At 47.2% G+C, this 19,307-nt stretch overlaps 1 protein-coding gene across 2 annotated transcripts; it reads right to left on the reverse strand.

Annotated features, from left to right (window-relative positions):
* Positions 1–2,147: 2,147 nt before the first annotated feature.
* On the reverse strand, positions 2,148–19,301 carry LOC131087304 (D-beta-hydroxybutyrate dehydrogenase, mitochondrial-like). 2 transcript variants are annotated; one of them, XM_058030822.1, is made up of 5 exons: positions 19,183–19,301; positions 15,159–15,269; positions 9,619–9,760; positions 5,808–5,960; positions 2,148–4,295 (listed from the first exon to the last, which is right to left on the reverse strand). In XM_058030822.1, the coding sequence occupies exons 1-5, from the start codon at positions 19,279–19,281 to the stop codon at positions 3,814–3,816; spliced, it is 987 nt and encodes a 328-aa protein (XP_057886805.1). In that variant the 5' UTR covers positions 19,282–19,301; the 3' UTR covers positions 2,148–3,813. The 2 variants fall into 2 exon arrangements, with proteins under 2 accessions (XP_057886805.1, XP_057886806.1); XM_058030823.1 differs by lacking the exon at positions 5,808–5,960.
* Positions 19,302–19,307: the final 6 nt, after the last annotated feature.

Here is a 19,307-nt window from a genome sequence, read left to right on the forward strand (position 1 = left end):
TGAAGGAAGATCTCAGGCGACCACATCTGTTCCATCTGTGTGCTGGAGCTGGAAACACCACTGCCCTCCTCAACATCATCTGCTAGGTCCTGCACAAGAAAGAGTTTTCATACCAGGGGCCATGCTCAGGGGGAGGGACAACCTTGTGCCATGCTGGCTGGGGAATGCCCCCCGGCCATACATATGGGGACAAAACACAGTCAGCTTCTCTGTAAGGGCAGAGGAAAGCAATACTGCACAAGGGGGTGGGCAGAGACCCCCTCTGTCACTGCTGTGTTGGCAAAAAGTGCAGTGAGACAAAGCACCCTCAGGGAACCAAATTAAGCTGCCCTGCAGGCAGTGGATTAAGGCATGTTCAGTGCAGCATGCTGTGATAAGTGCACTGAATCCTGGCTCAGCCAGGCACTGTGCCCAGAGCTGCCTTCGGCACCGGCAGGATGATGCTGCCAACCATCCTGCCAAGGGCTCTGGAGAGCTCTTCCCTTCAAGACACCACAGGAGAAGGCACTGGATGCTGCAGGAGACCTGCACACACAGCTACTTTGTGCCTTCTGATAAGCTGCTGTCAGCGCTGAGGTATTATTTATCAGTATTTTGAGGTGAAAACACAGGTCTGCTCTTGCCTCAAAGAGCACCAGGGGAGAGGATGATAGGGCTGTATCAGTAACATCCCTGTGGCCCTTCCAACACTGCTGAGAATGAATTAACTGTATCTGGCTCCAGGCCAGGCCCTGGAGGTGGAGCTGGCTCTCTTACAAATTCTCTATTTGTAGCATCTCTCCAATACCCAGAGCTCAAGCTGCTGGCTGAGAAACCTGCTGGTATTGGTTTGGACATTTTTCAGCATTGTGGTTACACAAGAAGCTGTAAACTTGTGTTTCAAAACCCCAGCCAGAAGCACAGGTGCTGCTGTTGCTATTTACACCAGCATGTTTAAGGAGGATCTTTAAGCTAGGAAGATAAACCCGTCCTGAGTTTCTGAGGTCTTCAAGTTTCCAAAAGGCTGAGCAAGCCTCCCGTGTGCAGGTGCACTGGGGGGCACTGTTGCAGAGCTGGGCGCTGCAGAGCAGAGCTCCCTGCAGAAACCCCAAAGGTCCCACACCCAGGCACTGCCCTGGCCACTGGCAGAGGGCTGAGCAGCACCTCCCTGAGCAAGGCAGGACCTCATGCAGAGGACTGGCCACCTCTTGGCTCCCAGTGCCATCACAGAGAAGCTGTGGATCTGAAGGGAAAACCAGGATCACTTCACAAAGGCTAAGGGGTGCACTAAGGAGCTGGACCATCCAAAGCACTGTGAGAAACATGCAGAAAAAGGTGGGACAGTGCCACGGCCTCAGCAGCTGGTGCTTGAAAAAAAAAAGCCCTGGCAAGCTTTGGCAACGTAATTTCTTGTAGGATATTACCGCAGCAATGAGCATGGGCTTCCATGGGATTTCACTGGACTTCTCTCTTTTGTCCTCAGGCTTTGAAGGTCACTGTCAACTGGAATTGAGTTTTCTTCCCTCTGTTACTCACCAGCAGAACAAAAATCTGCCCTCAATGCCAGATTAGTGCACCTCTATGGCGTGAGACACGTACTCTTCTCTCTCCCAGACAGCCAGAGCTCCCCTCCCTGGCAGAAACCAGATCAGGCACTAACAGCCCTCCTGAGCACTTCTCAGGGGGCACAGGAGGGGACTGGGGCTCACATGCTGTGAAATCCTAACCCTGGCTCAACCACGAGGTCCTTGCATGGCCTGGGACACTTCTTGGCTCTCCAGTCTCCGTTCTGTCTGTGAGAGGAGCTAATCCTTATTACCAGGCAGCTGTAGCCCTTGGATGAGTTACATGAAGAGTGCTGAGGCAATGAATAATGCACAGCACTGCTCTAAACCATCTCCTTCGAGGGAAACCACACAAAATACAAACACTGACAGTGTTTACAGAGAGGCCTCTCTAACTGCCTGCAGCTGAGGAAATGGGCCATGCTGCCCATTCTGCTCCAGGCAGTTCTCACTGAGCCTCCACAAACCCACTACCTGCTGAAACATCATTAATTGTTATTATTAAACCACCTCCTTAATTACTGAACCTAATTAAATCCCAACCTCAGATTCAAAGGAGGTGGGAAAACAAATGTAGAAATGAGCACTGGAGCCAGAGACATATGCTTTAAAAATGTTACCATTTATTTTTCTCTCTGTGCAAATCAGAGCTACTTAACATTAATCACATTTCACAGGGCAGGGGGCAGAAGTGATTACTGTTTAATCTGCAGTTCAGTGGGATCTTTCTGGGTCCTGAATCCCAGGAAATCTTCACATGCAGATGATCTGGAAAAGACACAAACTGCACAGCAGTATTTCTAGCAGTTGTTACTTGTAAGACAAGCTGCCTTGACAGCATCTCCAAGGGAAAGCTGCTTTCCTCCTGAAGGCATCACAGCATTCATGGCTGCATGCAGACTCCAAGAATTTGCAGACAGTGGTATACAAAAACTTTAAGGCACAGTTTCCAAGTCAGAGGCAGATGAAGAAAGAGCAATCAACAAGCTCTTTTCACAGCCACTTAATCTCACATAAGGCAAAAGAGTGGAAGGAAAAGCTGGTCCCTAAGAGTGAGTGAGAGGCTCAGGTCCCAGCCTGGCCAGCAGTGCCTGCAGCTCACTGGCTGCTCCACCAGTGGTCACCACTGGAACACAGGGAATGGGGCATGGCAGGCAGCCATGCACTTGGAAAATTATTGAAATCCTGCATGTGGCCAACAGAAGAGACCCTTTGGGATACTGGGTGAGATATTACATATCAGTTATCAAGAGGTAGATTGAGAAGATGATTGTGTGACATGGAGATTTCATTGTGCAATATTAAAAATAGGAAATGTGTCCCTTAAAGCATCCTTCCAGAGCTCATAGTCAGGCCATACTAGCTGCACAGTGCCCCATACTGTTCAAATGCAGAGGATAAATGAAAAAACTGATTTGGAAAAGCCAACAGCATCTCCCTCACCAGCCAGAGGGGAATGGGGATGGATGGGCAATGTCTGTATCACAGTTGAGTAGTTCAGGCATGTAAGGTAGTAGTCCAAGAAACCAAATTTGTTTGCTGCATCAGCTTAAACTCTGTCCCACAAAGCTCAGCAGCAGCAGGTGGAGAGGGGCTGCTGAAAGATGGCTCAGACCTCATTATTAGTAGGGTTTTTCACTGCCCATCATGTGCCCAGTTGTTGGCTCTGGCATCTCCTGGCCACAGTGCTGGGAGGGAAGAACCCTTCTTTGCAGCTAGGTAATGAGGCTGTTTAGAGGCAGTGTTGCAGTTTCCCTGGAAAGAGCAGATAGTCACAGCACAGCAGAGTTTCTTGGCAGTATCAGGAAAACAATGGAAGGCTGTGACTGACCCATTTTCAACCAAATGGAAAACTCTGCTTTTGTTTCCCATTTTAGTTTCTCCCTTCAAGCCATCTCATAGCAACAGCTTTGCTCTGCTATTAGCAGTTTGCCCTTGTAAGGAAAAGCAAGAGCCCATTAATAAGCCAAATTTATCTGCTGACCTAATTACACTGGCCACATATTTGACACGTTATATTTACTTTCCTCTGCTTCCTCCATAGTTAAGAGGAAAACACCTTTCGACTTTAATCAGCACAGCAAGAAATGCAAACAACAAGAACGAGGGGGGGAAAAAAAACCACAAAACCATGCAGTTCTAGCATTCCACAACACAGGACTTGAAAGTGGAAGCACATGCATCTCCAGGGGAGACACAGCAGCAAGGAGTGCAGAGGTGAGGCCTAGCCTGTGTGTGAGCCCTGGAGGGATGCCTGAGGGATGCCTGCTTACAGTGTGGCTCCGGGGATGTAAAGCCAGTCGGCAATGGCTGTGGGCAGGTGGGTCATGACCTGCAGCCTCACCCACCAGTACATCTCCATGGGGTTGTAGCGGTTCCTGGGGCGCGGGGACGTGAGCGCTTCGGTGATGGCGTTCAAGACCAGAGACACGTCCTTCAGGCCGCTGCTCACGAAGGACTTCATGGTGGCCACGTGGCGGGCGAAGTGCTCGCTGCCGTAGTCCTGCCGCACGGCGAGGGCGGCCCCGCTCCACAGAGCCTGGGCCTGCCTGTCGATGCCGGCCGCCGTCAGGATGCCCGTGGCTGCCACGAAGTTGCTGGGCTCGATGAGGACGACGCGCACGCCCCAGCGGTACATCTCCTGCCGCAGGCAGTCCGAGAACGCCGCCACCCCAAACTTGGACACGCAGTAGCACGAGCGAGACGGGCTGGCCATGCGGCCCAGCATGCTCGTGATGTTCACCACACGGCCTAGAGAGAAACCAGCAGGGACGGGGATGAGCTGCACAAGCAGCAGCCAGAACATCCCAGTGAAAGGTACTCAGTGGGATGATGCTGATTTGTAAAATCTGAATCTCGAACACACACACCCTGTCATGGAGATTTCTCTCCTGCCTCAAGCGAGGCTAACCCCTGTTCTCCAGGGGATGGTGCATATGCCTACCTCTGCATCAAAGAAATCACCAAGCATACCAGACATTTCCCTCCTCATTTCCAAGCAGGGAAGTACCATGATCTTCGAGACTGTTAGCTGTGTGTTCTCTGGAGTGTGCCTCACCCACGTGTCTATCTACAAAAGGGCTCAAGCTCCCAGCCTAGAGTGTCATGAGCTGCAAAGCTCACAACTCTGTGTGATTTCATCCAAGTGTTCTAGTTCTTTCTGCAAGCTTGACAGCTCATCTGCCTAACACATGTGTGTACTTTTAGACCTGAGCTGGATGGCAGAGAATGAGTAGAGATTTCTCTGCACCTGCAGCATGAGCAGCACAACCCACTCAACCAGCTGGTCAGCCACAAGTTTCTACAGTGGCCATTCCTGGGACAAACAAGGGGAGACTTGATGTGCTGCTGTTCACAGGCAGTGAAGAGCATTTGTCCTAATTTCGGTCAACAGCCCATGACAAGCCCTCGGGGCACTGCCTTAGGGCAGTGACAGCAGTGGTCACTCCTCTGTGTGTCTCAGCACTCTGTGCACTATGGTTTCAGATACACTTGCAAACAAGCCCTTGAAATTCCACCAGCTATTTTTACAGAGAGCATTTTCACAGCCAGGGAGCACAATACTCTTCTGCAGCTCGAAATTTCAGCTGAGAAACAAGTGGACAGCTCTACTGTCCCATTCCAGACCTAAGTGTAACTTAGAGGGATTGTGAGATCCACCTGCTGAACTGAAGGGTAAGATACTTTTTGTAGTGAGATAGAGCTCGTTTAGTGGTTAATTGCTGTCTGGGAATGGCATCTGAGCAATCTTCTTAATATACCCCCTTTTGTCCTCCCAGAACACACACCTATACCATCATTCCCACACATGCTAAATAAAGAAGCTCTTCAGAGTTCTGCTCATACATATCTTTTCTCAATATAAAACAAAGAGTTTTGACAATACCATTGTCCTGTAAGACATCTGAAATGACTGTCATTTAATCTCATTTATTCTGTCACTACCTGAAGTCATCTGTGAATGGAATAACATGAAGGGAGAAGATGCAGTTATCCAAACATGACCACTCTGTGGACTCTGGATTATCTTGTCTGTGTGATATCTGCCAACACTGCACAAAAGTCTCTGATATCTTGGATGTTTGCTGTGTAGGTGCCTGGCCTGTCCCAAGAATAGTCTGTACTACCAAATGCTTACATGGCATCCTCAGAAACCCTCCTTGGCCTGCACAGGCATTCCCCCAAGTACAGCCTGCATTTCTACCTACATCTCTTTGCTGTGCTTCAAAAGCTCTGAGCCTTACCCCACTGCCCAGCATATACCTTTAGCTCTGCGAATGAGGGGCAGGAAAGCTTTTGTCACCCTCACAGTTCCCCATAGGTTGACCTCTGCCACTTCCTTGTAGTTGTCTAAACTTGCAAATTCCACCTCTCCGAAGGTTGAGATGCCAGCGTTGTTCACTAGGCCCCACAGACCTGCCAACAAACACATGGTTAAAGAGTGAGACAAGGAAGAGTGTCACAGAGAAAACACTTTCCTTGTTGTTCACAGTAACCCAAAACCTTAACAAAAAACTGGGTACTTTCATAGAAATAAGGTGTAGAAAAAAATCCAGCAAGGAGATGAAATATGTTCTTCCTCCACCAGGGGCTTGTTTGGAACATCAAGTGGAAAGTGATGGGGCCACACAAGTATTGTCTCTTGACCATCTCCTGTACAGTCAAGTGCTCTTCTAGGGCTTTATAAGGCTGCATCTGGCTCTCTTTTAAGCCTCCTCTTGATCCGAGGTTTGTCTCCACTCAGTGACTTTATAATGAATTTTGCAATTTGGAAGGGGCTGGACTTTCTCCAACAATTAGGAGGGAAAGGGGGAAAAAAAGGAAATAAAACAGGTATTTTCGATATCTTAATCCCCTTCACAACTCTGGCTTGCTGTTTGGAGGGTACATGGTATTGATCTGTACATTCATGGCCTGGTTAACAGCTGCTGTGTTTTAGTCCAAGTATTTGGTTTCCCTCAACCCTAACTTTATCAGGAGCTAGCAAACTTACAACCAACCCTTACAACTAGTGGAATTTAAAAATTAATGTCTTTTGCACATGCAGTCCTGTCAAAATTAAATTGACTGCACTTCCCAAGAGCTTCTGTGATGAACCCTTTACATGTCAGGACTTAACGGGTCAGCAAGGACTTGACTCTTCAAAGCGATTGCTGCAGGACTCCCAGTGGCAAAGGTCTGTAGGGCTGAATCCATACTGTCCATCCTGTCTGTAGAGCTGAAACCATACTGTCTGTAGGGCTGAGCTGAATCCATACTGTCCATACTGTCTGTAGAGCTGAAACCATACTGTCCATACTGTCTGTGGGGCTGGGCTGAATCCATACTGTCCACACTGTCTGTAGGGCTGAGTCCATACTCCACGGATTTATTGAAGCATGGGACTATGCAGCCATAAATTGCACGAGGAACAAACAGAGGAGTTGCAACAAGACAACAAAGTTGCTCCTCATTAGATGTCCTCCTTTACACCATGGTTATTTTTCACTGTGCTGGAGTCAGGGCTGACCTGTTGGGGCTGCATTAGACTCAGTTGAAGTTGGGGTCCCTTTCCACTCCAGGACCTTCCTCTTACCAAGAACTAATAGGGCTAAGAAGGAGTCTTTATGTCCATGGAGCTCCAACATTGCTATCAAAAGCACCAATGTCATGCCGCCCTGTTGATAAATGTTATCAAGCTCTCTCTCAGAAATTTTTGGGCTATTTGCCCTGCCTCTGCTCCATGGCTTCCCTCTTCTGATGCATGAAAGTCTTTTAGCTTTCACCCTGTATTGATTCAGTCAGATAGTAACCATGTATTTTACCAAACATAGTCTTATAAGCAAATTGCAATACTCTGCCAATGTGCAATGGCATTAACCTCCTGTTGCACTTAAAAACATCAACATGCCCTTGGCATACTGACTGTGCCCTCACATGGGCCCAGTAACCCTGCCCTGTTCCCAGCTAAGGTTGTTCTCCCTGAAGGCTGTTTCCAGCTGTGTACAGCTGCGTACTGAAGCTCCCAGTTGTAGTGAGGCAAGATGACTGAAATTCACACTGATCTGCATCCAGCACAGCATCTCACCCTGAATGGGATCCTTTTGTAATTTCAGAGTAATTTCACCACGAACAAAAAAACATTCTAAGAAAATTTGGCAGGAATTTACCAAAGACAAACTGTTGGTCACAAACTGACCTCTGTGTAGCATTCCTTACCAAATTCCTGTAAATTTCTGTGCAATTTCCCATTTCCTGGGTTGTGATGTTAGTTCTCATGAACGTCCCTGAATCATTATTTACCATCATTTGTTGTTGGAATTCCATTGCTCACAGATCAGAGCACGTTACAAACAGAACAAAGTGCTGAGGGGAGCCCAGTCACAGGACTGTTTGCTGGACAGCAGTGTGTTTATTGAGCACAGCCTTATCACTATTACGTTTCTAGAGTCAACAAATACAGTGGGAACTGCATGAGACCAAAAACAAATGGGCACTCCTATTCAAAGAGTTCAGCCTTATGTGCACAGCACAGGGAGAAGAGGTATAAAGAAATGCAGAGCCCAAAAACTGTTCTGCAGCAGCTCCTCTGGGGCCCCATTCAGTGTGCAACCACACCTCTGTGCAAGGCACCTCAGTCTCAGTAGTCTTTATGTTCCAGTACCTATTTATTGAGCACTATTTATTGGGAAGCCTCAAACCTCAGTCACACCTATGGGCCTAAAAAGAAGCCTTTGTTTCTTTGTACACAGTGCTGAGGCAAACAGCTACAGGAGGAACCAGTCCAACTTGCTGATCAGGGATGCAAGACTTCTCTGTCCCTGCTACACACACAGTTTTGCAAACACTGCTGCATTTATAGAAGCAATAGAGCTGCTCCCTTCCAAGCTTTCACTCAGTGGAAAAAGGCTTTCTGCTACCACTGCTGTTGCTGGGCTCTTCAGGAAAAGCTCAAGAAGCTGCGAAAAGCAGGACGAGGGCTCGGTGATTGTGTAGGAAGAAAAATCATGCAGAGAGAACATGTGTGGGATCAGAGCTGGTACATTACTCAGTTACATTTCATATGCTTGTTTTAGGAAAGGTGTGCTCACGTAATCTGCATGAAGATTAGAGCTGCTGTTATTTACTAGCTTCACACTTGCTGTGAACAAAACCAGGGCCATGGCAGACTCATCTAAGCTTCAAGATGAGCAACCACCTTCAAGTCACAACCCTGAAGTCCTGAAGCCACGGATGTCAGACTTCAGTTCACCCTCAGCCTGTGTCTACAGCTGCTGGCCAGCTTGCTGCTGGCACAGAGGCTGCAGAAAAGCCTATGCAGGGCAAGAAGTCTCACCTCATCACATGGGAAGAAGTCAGGTGGTGTCACATCAGGCTCTGACTGTAAACTCACATCCCACTGCCAAAGCACTTCAAAGAAGGAAAGAACCCGTATCTCCCTTGATATGCCTTTGGGATCCATGAGTTGGACTCATGCTTAAGTTGACATGTGGATTAAGGTCACCTCTGCCAAGCCTACCCTGGATTCCACTATACATCACCTCTGGGATGTTGCATGGCAAACTAAAAACATGGATTGATCTGACTGAAGATTAATCCAGGATTGGGGGCAGTTCAAATCTGTGCTCCAGCTCAGCACTCAGTTGTACCCACACAGCAGAGGGGACAGCAGCAGTAAGCAGCCAGAGCCCATCACCTCTTCATTAGCAGGGTCACTTGCAAGGTCTGCATGGAGCACATGTGGCAGGAGTGCAAGGAAGGGATCAGGCTCTGGCTGTTCTGTGCCCTTCACAGACATTCAAGGACAAAGACACAGATACTTGTGGGCTAGCTGCCACTCATGGCTTTTTATGGGATGTGCAGTTAAAGCCTAATCCTCCAACCAGTCTTGGTCTCTTTCCATGTGGCTGCCACATCAATAACAAGACAATTGTCCTCACTGACCTGAGAACAGCACAGCCTGACTGCCAGCCACATACTGTCACAGGCCTTCAGGCTTGTTAACCTTCTTTTGGTGGTGCACAGAGAGAAAGACCTGGTAAATGCATGGTCTGCTCTGCAGAAAGGATTCTGTGAGCAAAAGATCCCTACATACCTTCCTCTGGCTCCTTCAGGGTCCTCTTCACAAAATCCACAGCCCGAGCCACCTCCTGGTCACTGCACACATCCATCTGTAGCACTTTCATCCGCTCAGACTTCATGTTCCTCAGCTCCCTGGCTCCATCTCCATTCTCATCCTGTCCAACAGAACATTAGGGTGTCCCACTAAGATGGACCAAGAACAGCAATGCAGCTTGGGGCCAGGTATATTCACATGGACAGGAAACAGAAGCTACTGAAACTGCACACACAGGTGTAAATTTGGTGCACAACTATGCACAAACCAGTGTGCCACCCTCCTGTTCCCTCCAGCACCACTTCCAGAACTGCATCAGTGACCCAGTGCCCTGAAGCATCACAGAGCCCACCCTGCTCTTGGCTCCTCATGATGGGTTTCACATCCCTAACATGCTGAAATATTGTGCCAGCAGGGGAGAACCATGGGTGCCTCTCCACAGCCTCAGTCTCTGTGCTCTACGGGTAACATAACTTGTACAGAAACTGGAGTCACATGTTCAGGAATACCTGTTCAGTGAAGATCTGCTACACAGCAGCACAATTACAGACATGAGGCATGAAAGGAGATTCTGGCTCAGGAAGAAAGAACTTTTTTTCTTTACCACTCAATAGGCAATAAGAACTTCATGGCTCTACTTTCCTTTTCACCCTTTTCCTTTCTTTCCTCCCCATCCCACTGTTATCATTAGAGATTCTGTTACTACTGTGGGGTTTTTTTGTTTGTTTTTTTGCTGTTTTTTTTTGTTTGTTTGTTTAGTGAAATGTAAACACAGTTAAAATTCCAAATTTTACCTGCTCACTTTCAGGGAAGATTGCTGCTTAAGCCTTAGAGCCTTGCTCAGGTAGTAAATAACAAATAAAAGTGAAAAGAGCACAGATTAGCAACACAGTTCCACAGCAGGCTTGAGATTTATTCACAAAACTATTCCCTGAATCACAAGCTCTGCCTCATTAGGGAGGAGGAAATTATGAATTGGTGAGTCACCATGCCTGGCTGCCACTCTTCCTTTATCACTTGATACCACCTCCCACAGCACAAGGGCAAACAAGGCGAGCAACCCACCCACAGTCACCTGCTCAGCAGCCTCTGCAGCCAGGCAGATATAAAAAACATGTCACTGCTTCGTTTTTATAAATATCTCAGGCTATTTAATTCATAGAGTATACAACATCTCATCTCCACCTTCAGTCCAGTGAACAATGACACATAATGAAGGAAAAGAGCTGAAATGTCCATCACAAACATGAGCAAAACAGGGCAGTTCTCTTAAAAATCAATATATAGTTACACTGGCATTATGACAATAGTAGGAATGAGTTCTTGGCCCCATGGCTGCATGTCATTTCACAACTGACTTCTTTCCCAGTACAACAAGAACAGCAAACAAAGTTGGAAGCTTTTCTAATGCACATCAAACGGGCTATGTGTGACGGGCTGTGTTGGCCCTCTTATCTAGCCACAAAAACGATCTCCACGTGGTGTTACAAACAGTCAACAGCACGGTCACCAAAATGTTACATTCCCTTTGAAACAGATGAGGGTTGTATGATGCCTCAATGTATTTCTGGAAGATGCTCCTGCATCTCACCAGTTTTATAAAGCAAATTTTCACTACTTAATAGTGTGTAAAGTGGAGCAAATTCAGCTTCTAAATAGAGAGATTTATTGTACCTATATAAAAAGCCATAACTGTACCTGCATGCAAGTGCCAGTTGTCATTTGAGGACTGAAAAGACCTTTCCCTGCATTTTTTTCTAATCTTGCATAATACTTATAAAACAAAGAAGAAATCTTTCCACTGCTTTTTAAGAAACAAAGTCATAGGCTGGCAACTTAAAAATCCAGTAAAAATTGTTTGTATTATTAATATGGAAATTAATTTTCCTCTATCATCAGTGCAACTCTATCTGCAACCTTCCCAGCTACAATTTACTCATTATTGACAAAACATATTGATTTTGGAAGACTGACTTCAACATGCAATATCAATTGGGACCACTTTTCATAGTTGCACACACCACCTTAGCCACTATTTAACTGTAAAACAAAGTGCTCAATTTGTTTGTCCAGAACACCACAAATGGAGCAGCTACAGATTTTTATGGAAGCAACTGAACATAATCCTATGTTCTGTGGTCTTCAGGGGCTTTAAGTACATTCCTTTTTAGGTTCTATGTGATACTTCTTCCTTGTTTTTAAAATGGTAGATTTGTTGGCCGGGATAACACCTAGAGCAGTTCCCATGGGAGAAGCCAGACTGTTCTCCCAGGGATGATCTTCGTGATCTTCCCCAGCAGGAGCCACACAGCAGCACAAATCAAGTGAGGTGCTGGCAGCAATGGCCCAACTATGGCTCCTGCAAAGCCTCCCTTCACTTCCCTTTGCTGTCTGATTTTTGTCCTCAAAAAATCTCCCAGCTTCCCCTTCCCAGCTCCATAAGAGTTTAAAGCCATCGTGTTCCAGCCCAGCCTGCTGCCCAGGCTCTCTCCATGGGCCTTCAATGGGACTGTGTGGTTTCCTCCCAGCTATCTCCTATCCCCTGGTTATCCTGCCTTGGCAGCCCTGCAGGCTCTGTGCCTAGCAGGGGCTGCTCCTGGCTGAGAAGCCCAGCAGCTCCACAAACCCCCTCTACCCAGCTGAGGCAACTTGCTCCAGCTTTTGGCTGTCTCCCCTTCCCTTCTTTGCTCCTTTCCCCTGTTCTGGTTTGGAGGATCCCAGTGCAGTGGTGCGGAGGAGAGGCAGACCACACAGATGTTCATCAGGGAAGAGCCCCCCTGTTAGAGACACAGCCATGGCTTTTTCCCAGGGAAGCTCCTGGGATTCAGGATCACATTCAGCTCAGTGGGATGTCGGGGGGAAGCAGGAAGCCATGAACAATGCTGAGCTCCATGGATGCAGGCACCCTGCCCCGTGTGCGCCAGTTCCTTCCCAGCCTGCTGCCAAGGCAGGCGCTGCCTTCCTGCGCTTCCTGAGCAGAACGCCTCGTGCTTGTCCTTGCTGCATTCCAAACCATGGAACTGCCTTCAGACTCCATCTGACCTGCCAGGATCATTTTCAACCCTGTTCCCCAAAAGGCCTATCATCTTCTCTGCATGCTTCTGTGCATATTTTTTTCTGAGTGCAAACTCTTCTGGGCTATGGTCTTCCAAGGATATGGTCCTGGGACTAAACAGCAGTCACTTAGAGGATGAGTTTGCTCATGAGACTATCATGAGGGACTGTAACAAACTGTGACAAAGCACTTACTGGGATACATTGATTCCTTCCCCTTCAGCCACTCTGCTGCTTAGCCAAAATGAGATTAGATTGACCCAGCACAGTTTGTTCCCAGTAAACTTATACAGGCAGGGTGCATCACACTATGATGCAGTCATCTGTAAAACTGACAGGGCAGTGTGTGGCAATTGCATCGAGTGCACTGAAGGTGAGCTGCCTGGCTGGCAATTCCAGAGGTCTAGCTCCCTTGGGAAGGGAAGTATGATATCTGTCCTCTTCCAGACTTCTGGAAATCCCCTGGCCTCCAGGTGCTCTTGAAAATATCACCCATGGGGCAGAAATCACAATGGCTCATTCTCTAAATGCCCTTAAGTATATTTCACCAGGCCTGGTGAACTTGAGCACATTAATTTATATATAAACATCCCTTGTTCTTTACCTTTTCTTGCCTACAGTCCTCATGATAACATCTGGCAGTAGGGACACAAAAAAATTATTATTTTTTTCAATAAGGTCAAGGAAAATAAAACAATTATTATTTCAACTTTTCCTGTAATTTCTACTTTTAAGGTTATTTAATAATCTATTTCTGTGTGGTTTTTCCATCTTAATCCTTATATATTAACAGAAATCTTCTCAGTAGACTTACTTGCCCTTGCTTAATGTAATCTCTTTTCCATTTGATCCTTTCCAGTTCTATCCCAGCCTGCATGCAATATTCTTTTTATTCCTGTAACTTTATATTTGACTGTCTGAGCATTAAGAAGCTCCTGATCATTAAGAAGCTCCTGATGCACCTTACAGTCTGTTATGATGTATTTAATAAAAGAGCTGTCTGTGGGGGTATAGTACATCAGGGACCCTGTAATTCTCTGTATAAAAACATGTAAGTGGTGATGGACTAACTAGGTGTGAACTATGAGCCTGGCATCTGCTTCATGACAACTCTCCCCACACCTGCTCTGGCCCTGCTGGGAACCTACAGCAGCTCACAAGAATGAAGCAAGCAAGCAAACAGGCCTCACTTCAGGAGCATTTCATCTCTTTATGGAGCTTCCAATGGAGCCTGTCCCTCTCTGCTCCACACTAGCATGTGCCTTCCAAACAGCCCCCTCAGCCACCCTATTTTCCCTTTCCTTTCCATTCCCTACATCTGCTGCTCTGCAGAGTGCCTGACTTGCCATCAGCACTGAGACAGGCATCCCAAAGCAGCAAATGACATGATTACTGAAGGAATTACAGAGGCTCCTTATGGAAATTTCCAAACAGTGGCAGTAATCCAACAGGACTCTCTTGCTCTCAAGTTACACAATACGTCAGCTGATAATAACTTTCCCTTCTGGTGTGGTGGAAGAACGTAATGTCTGCCACAATCACACAGGCAGAGAAGGCCACCCTTGTTTGTTCTCACCTTCCACAGTACTCTAAAATCTGTAGTCATCATGCCCTGAGCACCTGTGCTGATGTCGTCATCTTCAAATGGAGAAATGAGTGACTGTTAAATGATTTTGAACAATTCAGGTCAGAAATCACAGTTTTGACTAGCAATACAGCAAAAATGCATACTAAAGGTAAAATCCCAGCTGACATGGCAGTGGAGCCAGCCCAGTTTTTAAAAAGGGTTTCACAACACTAAGTTGTAAGTCCTTTGCATGAGCAGGAATTGGAATGAGGAGTCTGCAACCACTTCAGATTTAGTGTGTCTAAACTTATCTCTTACAAGTGATGCCACCTGCTAAACACGTGACAGGAAGTCAGACCTAAAGATGTCAGAAATGTATGGTAAATTTGTTTATTCAGCTATCCATAAACTGAACAGCTTGTACAGAAGCTGCAGAAGCACAGTTGCATGACATTTTGGAAACAGAGCCTTAATAATGCAGAAGAGGCAGCTTGGAGATGAGTTTAGGGAGGGTGTCCACAAAAAATGACATTGTGAAAGACAGCAACAGGGACACCATGGAAGAAAAAAGCCACAGTGCCACTGCAATCTTGGCCTATCAGGTTGATGGTGTTGTGGTATTTCTGAGAGGCTTGCAGCAGTGAACAGGGCCACACTGTACAAGCTACTGTACAGACATGCAGTTGACAGATGAGCCCTACCCTAAAGAGCTCACAATTACAGGAATGAGGTACAAGATACAACAGGCAGATGAAGCAATCAAAAATGTAACAATCCCTGCCCACTGCACCTCTCTCAGGTCTTGAACCAGGATAAATAGAGACTGCAAATGAAGATGCTTTCTTTTGAGAAGTGTTTTTCTCTAATCAGAAAAATTTTTATTAATTTCTCCACTCACCATGAGCAAGCATCCAGCAAAAACAGTAAATCCCTTTGCATGAAGGCATTTTGCCAAAGCATGTCCAAAACCTTTGTCACAGCCTGTTATTAGCACCGCCTTCCCTTCAGCCTGTGTGAGGAAAAACAGTCACAGGATATCATCAGATATTACAATGCAGGCACCACCACCACCCTGCCCCACAGCACAGGAGCCACTTGCAGTCCTGCAGCCAGGGCAGGTACAATTCTTGCTGCAAGTGACAGTGGCACCTGTGTACACAAACACAACCACCTCCCAACTACTGTGAAATCAAATTTATGCAGTTGTTGTCTGTAGCAATTTGTGTTGCCTTGATACCTGAGCTGGAGCAGTAACTATTCCTTTCAAGTACTGGTAGCCAAAGCAGAACAGAACCATTTCAAAAGAAGTTAATGGTGTACCAGTTCATAGTAAGAAAAAGCAGCACAGAGAACATCCAAATGGCAGGATGTCACTGGCTTGAACTGTACAGCAGCTCTTTTAGCTGCTGAGTGACTGCTGCCTGTTCCCCACCTACTCCCACTCTATGCACCACTTTCCATGCTGTATTTTAGCACACAGGAATGTGACTACAGGTTAGAGCTTCCTCCTGAAACTCTGCAGTTTTAAGAAGAACAGCTTATCAAATCCTACAGTTCTCTCCTACATTATCATTTGACTGACAGGTAAATTGAGAAAGAAGATTTGATATTCCATTTGATATGACACAACACAGGGTTGAGATAGATATGAAAGCAGAATCTCAAATCCTGAAGATAAGCTACAGCAAAACACTGCCCATTCAAGTTCTGTCTTTGCTGGAAAGCCATCTCCTCCCCACAGGTGTGAAGCAATGTGAGCTAACACAATCCAGCTAGAAGGCTGCCAGCTGCTGTGCTGCACAATGCTCCAAACTGAAACTATATCCATGAGGCAATAACATGATACAGCAATAAAAATGCAGAGGATGCAATAAGGAAGTGAGGTCAGTTAGATCTCCCTGGAGATATCAGCAGCTAATATTGCCTGTTAGTGTATTCACAATGGCTGGAATATGAACACATTTATGTATGAATTGCACTGGCTGGTCAGACACATTTTCAGAGAGAAATGGGTCAATCACCACTGCTCCCTCATCTCTTGCTTTGCTGACATGTGGTGCAGTAAAGCAGCAAAAAGGAACGATTGCAGGGTGATAGTGATCAGGGCATTACTGCACAAACTCAGGGTGAGCCTCAGCAGAGAACAATAAGCAAATAAAGCTACACCCTGTCCTATAACTCATGTTGAAGCAACTGCTCTCAAAGGGGAGTTAAGAGCTGCAGCTGAAACAAGAACTGATCAAAAGTCTGTCCTGCATTTATAATACAAACACCCACAGTAACATTATACTATAACCTATACTCAGACAAAGAGCACCTAGGTACAGACTAGCTCTATTAAAGCTCTAAAGATAGCTACAGCTAAAGGACAAAATATGAGTGAGAATTAAATATACAGTGCTCAGTCTGAATTTAATTTAGACTGACACAACTCTAAGAGAGATGAAAATCAAACATTAACCAGATCACAGAAATTGTCAAGGTCACCTCTGGCAATAACTCAGCAAGCTGGCCTGTGGAAAAAAAAACGGATTTGACTTTTTTTTTCTCTTTCTCTCATTTCCCTAGAGCCTTTGCCTCTAAATCTTGAAGGCAGGGGACTTCCCAAAAGAGCAGGAAGTGTGCAGGAAATAGGCAGCTGTAATCACTTCCAGAACACAGGTCAGGCAAGCAAAGAAGATATCCAATCCTCAACCATCATTAGGTCAAAAAAAAAAAAAAATCAACCAACCAAAATGCAGACAGAAATGAGTTCAAAAATCCTCTTATCTGCCTTTAATAGTAAGGAAGGTGAGTGACAACTTACAGTTTGAAAAGGATCTTGTGATTGTTATTTGCTATAACCCTAACAGCTGGCAATAAAACACATGACTCCAGCACCATGGCTCATAACAGACAGGGGCCCCAGCAGCACCAAGGAGCATGCAAAACCCCAAGGGATGTACTGGATCTCACATCTGTGCCTGTCTGTGCCATGCCTGATGGACACAGAGCTCCAGGGATGACAGCAGGGATCAACCCCATCCCCAGCCAAAGGGACCCTATGCCAGAAAAACTTCTGAATGCAGAAATGCCCAATCACCCTTATCTTTTGCAAGTCTTAAGATAAGGCTTAATGGGCCTGTTCCTGAAGTTTGATAAGGCCAATCTGCAGCTTAATTTGACTCAATGCTGGGACAGGCAGAGAGGATAAGTTATCAGCACAGTGACCTTAATGAGCATTCTGAGGAACTTAGGTGCCTCCCTCACTCGGGGTCACACAGGGCTGCCTGGAAACACTGCAGGGCAGACAGCACTCCAGAGCTGCCAGGGTGCCTGGCACAGCATGCCTGGGGGCTGCTAGAGCACTTCTTGTACCAGAGGTGCTGCTGTGGCATGTGAGCACAGTAACACTATGCTTGCTGTGTGATCCACAACACTATTACTCACAGTTCAGGCAGCCCTAGTAGAGCAGCCTCATTTTAACCTGCAGTCAGCTCAGATGTACACAGCATTTCCTACTGGCACGTGGCCAGTTTATTAAATAGTATAATTTATTTTATTAATGCAGGTGATCTATCAGAATTATACATTTACTGCAGAACAGACTGAAGAAATTGAAGCTACTTTTTCAGCCTCTCTAGACAATGTGGGAATATGGCATGCTTACCTAGACTTAATCTTTTTCTAATGTGCCATTTGTTTGTTGTTTTGTTTTTTTTTTTTTTTATCCTGTTCCCATTTGTGGCTCCCCTGACCACTCCCTGATGTTATCAAACAGATTGATTTTAGGATAAGTGCAGTTCCAAAGTAAACTTGGCTTGTTCCTTTTTCCAGGGTTGGGAAAGTTGAGGTTTTCAATCCCAGGAAAAATAACTGAAAATATTCACTAAAGGGAAGGTATTTTCTCAAGTGGAACAGGGATGGACAAAGTAAGAGAAGCAGAGTGGGTGAAGGAGTGAAGTGGGAGGCTACAGCTGTTATCTGGCCATTCCAGGGGGAAGGACTGAGCTGGAGGTCCTGAAGCAAAAACATTGGCTCAGAGAGCAAGTCATATCCTGGGCATCCAAAGCAGCACGGACAGCAGGTCAGAGCAGGTGATTCTCTCTCTACTTTGGTGAGACCCCACCTGCAATGCTGCATCCAGCTCCAATCTCCCAGCACAGGAAGGACATGAACCTGTTGGAGTGCATCCAGAGGAGGCCACCAAGATGGTCAGAGGGATGGAGCACCTCTCCTATGAGAAAAGGCTGAGAGAATTTAGATTGTTCAGCCTGGAAAAGAAAAGGATTTGGGATGACCTAATTGTGGCCTTCTACTTCTGAAGGGAGGCCATTTACAGGAGCATGTAGTGACAGAACAAGGGGGAAAGGGTTTAAAGAGTAGGTTTAGATAACACATTAGGGAATAAAATCTTAACTGTGAGGGTGCTGAGGCCCTGGTACAAGTTGCCCAGAGAAGCTGTGGATGCCCCATCCCTGGAAGTGTTCGAGGCCAAAGCAGATAGGGCTCTGAGGAACCGGGTATAGTGGAAGGTGTCCCTGCACATGGGATGGGGTTGGACCTGGATGATCTTTAAGGTCCCTTCCAACCGAAGCCATTCTATGATTATACGAACATGTTCCCCCTCCCAGTGAAGCACTGCTGGGGGGGAGCAGCCGCCGCACCGCGGGGTCCGAGGGCAGCGCCCGCCGCACCGCGGCCGGGCCGAGCCTCGCGGCAGGGGCCACATCGCCCCGGGCCGTGCCCAGCTCGGCGCTTCGCCCCCCTCACAGCGTCTGTCGGCTCCACCAGCCCAGCCCGGCCCGGCGCAGGCAGCGCGGCTCCGGCCTCGACACCTGCAGCGCCTCTGCCCGGCCCGGCCCGGCGCCATTTTGGGCCTCGGGGGCGCCTCCGGCGGGCTCTGCCCCGGGCGAGCCCCGGCCCCTCGCCGCGGTACTCACGGGCAGGGCGCGGCGGGCCCGCCGCAGGAGGAGGAGGAGGTGGAGGAGCAGCACCCCCGCGGCGCCCAGCGCCGGCAGCAGCCCCGCGCCGCTCCGCATGGCCGCAGCCTATCGCCGCCGCCGCT

The sequence above is a fragment of the Melospiza georgiana genome, chromosome 10, assembly GCF_028018845.1.
Source record: "Melospiza georgiana isolate bMelGeo1 chromosome 10, bMelGeo1.pri, whole genome shotgun sequence".
NCBI lineage: Eukaryota > Metazoa > Chordata > Aves > Passeriformes > Passerellidae > Melospiza > Melospiza georgiana.